The sequence below is a fragment of the Amblyomma maculatum genome, chromosome 6 (assembly GCF_055883805.1).
Source record: "Amblyomma maculatum isolate TAMU_Amacu chromosome 6, ASM5588380v1, whole genome shotgun sequence".
Classification (NCBI taxonomy): domain Eukaryota; kingdom Metazoa; phylum Arthropoda; class Arachnida; order Ixodida; family Ixodidae; genus Amblyomma; species Amblyomma maculatum.
In genome coordinates, this window is record NC_139349.1 from 167,854,386 (window position 1) to 167,859,222 (window position 4,837).

The window sequence follows — 4,837 nt, forward strand, 5'->3', positions numbered from 1 at the left end:
CGCACTCGGCCGGCGCCGACGCTACCGCGCATGTCAGGCAGCCTGGACTCTGACGCGTAACGTTGCACGTGACTCGCCGAGCGGCTAGATAAGCGACGAGCAAACAGCCGCAGGGGGCTTTTTTCCCGCTGGACGGCCCGGGCAGCGGTGTTCGCAGGGAGCTCTACGTGAATGTGTGCGTTCTCGAAGCGTCGTGTTTTTGTCCGGCAGCGCAGGCGCTTTCTGGCCTCGCCACATGCGGCTTGGCTCTTGTGTTTCCACCTGGTTGTGTGGCGTGTTATCGATGCTCGCTTCCTTGTACGGTGCTGTGCAGCAACTCGCAAGATTGTTTTCTTTCACCATGCGTTTCATCATGCCTTTCATCATAGAGTTTATTTTTGACTGCTCAAATTAAAGCGGTTTCTTTTGTTCACGTTGTTGCCGGTCGTTTGTCGCATGGGTGGCGGCTCACGAACCCCCCTGAGTGAGGGCTGAGGCCCACATTTGGCGCCCAACGGGATTTTTTCTGAGCTTTCAGGGAGTTGTTACCCGCCACTTTGAGCACGCACCCGTGCCGCGAGGACTGCCAATGCAAAAGTACCACCCCCGTCCGGAGCCAGCCCCAGTAACTTGCCGGATACAACTGCGTCAAGGAACGTAAGCTGTGGGCCAAACATTTCTCCTCGGACAGTTCCATTTCTAATGCTTCTACGCTCAGGTAAACTTACTAATCGTAACGAGCCAACCAACCACACGACTGACAGAATGTCTGACAACGAGGAAAAAGGGGCGGCCGCGGCAGATATGACCGACGTTTTGAGCCGGATAACTACGCTGCTTGAGCGACAGGCACAAACTGAACCACCCACCTTCCGTTTGCAGCTCGCAGTGCCGACATATGAAGGGCACACGGACAAAAAATCTGTAGCAGACTTCCTACAAGAAATGCTTGACTACCGTAACGCGGAAGCCCCACCAGACGACATTATTTTACAACGCGTTTTGCCAGTGGCCCTAAAAGGCTCCGCCGCACGCTGGCGGCGTCGACAGACGTTTCAAAACTGGACTCATTTCGAGCAGTTGCTAAGGCCAGAGTTCCTTCCCCCCGACTATGCCGTCCGCATTAAAGATGAATTGTACACTCGCACACAGGCAGAGGAGGAAAGCCTTTTGGAATATATACCCTCATTTCAGGAACTTTATGAGCGTGCCGACCCCTCTGCACCAGAAACAGAGAAGGTCACACGAGCGATACGCCAAGCCCACCCACGCTTTCAGGCCTATTTGCGGGGGCGTAGCTTTTCGTCACTGGACGATCTCGCAAAAGCGGCTTCCGATATCCAGGCCGCCATGTTAGCCGAATTGACCTATCGGCCTCCGCCCCCTCCAGAAACCGCCCTGGAGCCCTCATGCGCGTGGCCTGGTGCGCTCACTGCAAATGGGGGACCTCGTTTGCCTCCGCCCCTGCCTCGCTCGGTGGACCCGTTCAGCTACCAAGCTCTTGGATCACCGGGCCCCTTCCCACTCCGAGGCCGGAACCCGGGAGCACCCCCACGGCGTACCCAGGGCCGTCGCCGGTCTGCGGATCCAAGCACGCGGCAAGGTATGGACGACACAAACACTGACTTTCCGGTCTGTTTCCAGTGTGGTGGTCGAGGCCACTACAGAGGCCAGTGCCCAAGTCCCCGCGGCTCTCGTAAGCAGGGAAACGACGATGGCCGGGGGTGGTAAGCAGTTATGACCACTTGCCGGCCCGCACCCTACCGGTCCCGGGCGCCTCCTTGCAGCCGCCCAGCCTCCTTGCAGCCTGCCATGAAGTGCCGGTAGGCGTGCCATGTACACAACCTGCAGCACCTGCCGACTGCCCCGCGGTGTCAGGTGCAAGTCGTCGTTCGCCCCCTCCTGCTGACGGAGTTGTGGGTGCAAGTCGTCGTTCGCCCCCTCCTGCTGACGGAGTTGTGGGTGCAAGTCGTCGTTCGCCCCCTCCTGCTGACTGAGTTGTGGGTGCAAGTCGTCGTTCGCCCCCTCCTGCTGACGGAGTTGGGGGTGCAAGTCGTCGTTCGCCCCCTCCTGCTGACGGAGTTGTGGGTGCAAGTCGTCGTTCGCCCCCTCCTGCTGACGGAGTTCGGGGGGCCAGAACCACACCACGATGCAGAATATTTTGGTCGTCGCACCATCCTGCTGCCACAAAATACAACCGTGAACGACCGCCGGTGAAGCAGAGACGAGAACCGCTCACCCGGCCCATATCAACGTGGGAGCCTCCGGCATTACCCAAAAAGCTTCAGGAACAAACGGTGAGCGCTGTTCCGTCAACATCTCGTTGTTATGAGACCCACCTTGACAATATGCCGCTGGTTGCGGTGAATGTGGCCGGAATAGATGTGCCTGCGCTTTTAGACACAGGCTCTACAGTTTCAGTTTTCGGCGATAGAGTTAAAAACGCCTGTGATGCGAAACACCTCCGGTTACGGAGTGTAAGCACCAACCTGCGTATGGCGTCTACTCACGTAGCATATGCCACCTCGGCAGCCCGTTTAACAGTCAATGTCAATGGGCCAAAGATTAGACAGCGCTTCCTGCACCTTCCCGGCCTTTTCTGTCCAGTGATATTGGGCTGTAACTTCATAGCCAAGGCGGGAATCGTGATAGACCTTCGAAACCAAACTTACCAGCACGGCATGAATACTGCGGCATTTAAGTTCACAGCACAACCTTGTGCTTTGCATTCATAGTTACTGGCCACAGCCATTCGGACACCGTCACTGGAAGTGGTATTCTCACGGTTTTGAAGTCTTTCAGGGGACACCAGCCGAAAGGTGCAGAATCTAGAGGACACTGAGGCCCTTCGCAGCAATGTTCACGGAGGCAACTGGGAAGGTTAACGTTCTGACTCACAGGATCGACACCAGCAGTGCTCGTCCGATCCGGTTCAACCCAAGGCCCTTGAGCGTCCACAAGCGAGCACTGTTGGATGGTGCCCTCAACGAAATGCTGGCCACTGGTGCGGTGAGACCCTCACAAAGTCCTTGGGCATTCCCTGTTGTTCTCGCGCCTAAGAAAGACGGCACAGCACTGTTGTGCGTCGATTACGGCGGCTGAACGCTGCAACAGTTCGAGACTCCTACCCCTTTCCATCTGTCGAATCGGTCATGTATTCACTTTGATCAGCAAAGTTTTTTACTACTCTTGACTGTAGCAGAGGTTTTCTGCAGATCCCGATTGACCGTAATGACATTGAAAAAACTGCCTTTACTTGCCATCGAGGACTGTTCGAGTTTGTACGGCTACCCTTCGGTTTGTGTAATTCACCTGCCACTTTTCAGTGAGTAATGGATATTGTGCTCGGAGACGCTAAGTTTAACTACGCTATGGCCTACATGGATGATGTAGTAGTGTTCTCGGAGAGTCTAGAAGAACACCTCAATCATCTAACCAACGTTCTTCAGCGAATGCAGAATTCAGGTATCCCCATTAATCCCAGCAAGGTCCAGCTGGTGGCAAATAGAATCAACCTCCTTGGTTTCGTAGTGGAGCAAGGCACAGTCCGTCCAGATGAAGAAAAACTCGAGGCCATACTGAAGTCCCCACCGCCGACAAACGTCAAGAGCCTCAAGCGCTTTTTGGGCATGGTAGGATTCTACCGGCACTTCATTCCGAACTGCGCCGACCTAGCACGACCCCTCCATTAGCTACTTCGGAAAGGCGCCCGTTGGTCCTGGACGGACACTGAGGATGGATCAGTTCGAGCGTTGTCCGCAGCGATCGCGGATACGGCACGCCTACGGCTTCCCGACCTCAACCTGCCATCCACGGTGCAAACGGACGCAAGTGAGTACGGCATAGGTGCGGTATTGCTTCAGGAGCATCAAGGGAAGCTTTGCCCTTTGGCATTTGCGAGTCATACCCTTACTGGGCCAGAGCGCAACTATAGCGTGACAGAGAAGGAGTGTCTAGCGATAGTTTTCGCACTAAAGAAATTTGACATGTATTTGGATGGAGCCGAGTTCACCATTCAAACAGATCACCAGGCATTGTCATGGCTCTCAAAGTTGCAAAACCCAGCTGGCCGCCTGGCCCGCTGGGCTCTCGCCCTCCAAAATTACCAATACAGGGTGGAATACCGCAAGGGAACCTTCAATAAGGTAGCAGACGCCCTGTCCAGAGCTCCACTTCCCGGAGGAGGGGGGCCAACACCTGCAGTCCTGGCTGTAGCAGCGCCCGCGGACGCCTGGGGAACGTTAGTCTCTAGGCAACAGCTCCTGAACGCCCAGAACACTGATGACCAGTGCATCTAGGTACGCCAGTGTCTGAGCAGGCCCAGCACAGTACCTGCCGGCAACTACGACAGCTACCTGGAAGCAGCTGACGGCCTACTCTTGCGGTATATACCTACTGCTGATGCGGACGGCGGTGAGTCCCCCTTTCGGGTCGTTGTCCCTAGGAGCCTTCGCAAAGCCTTCCTCGAGTACTACCATGACACATGCCTCGCGGGTCATAGCGATGGTAGGAAAACGTATGACAAGTTGTGTCGTATCGTGACATGGCCTCAGATGAGAAAGGACGTCCTCAAGTATGTTCGCGCTTGTCACACTTGCCAGATCGCGAAGCCGAGGGCAGGGAAACCACCGGGCTTCATGCAACCCGTAGAGAGTCGATACTCATGGGAAATCGTGGCCTGTGACGTAATGGGTCCCTACCCCCGATCGGTGAGAGGGAATCGCTATTTGTTAGTGGTCACCGATCACTTTTCAAAATGGGTAGAACTATACGCACTGCGAAAGCTCGACTCTAAGCTAATTTGGGATAAGCTGCTAAAAACGCTCACCCGTTTTGGCTTTCCAGCGCAGCTTATAAC

At 55.4% G+C, this 4,837-nt stretch overlaps 1 protein-coding gene across 1 annotated transcript; it reads left to right on the forward strand.

Annotated features, from left to right (window-relative positions):
• The first annotated feature begins 357 nt into the window (after positions 1-357).
• On the forward strand, positions 358-1,710 carry LOC146187361 (uncharacterized). Its single transcript, XM_084605769.1, has one exon. The coding sequence runs from the start codon at positions 682-684 to the stop codon at positions 1,708-1,710; it is 1,029 nt and encodes a 342-aa protein (XP_084461895.1). The 5' UTR covers positions 358-681.
• Positions 1,711-4,837: the final 3,127 nt, after the last annotated feature.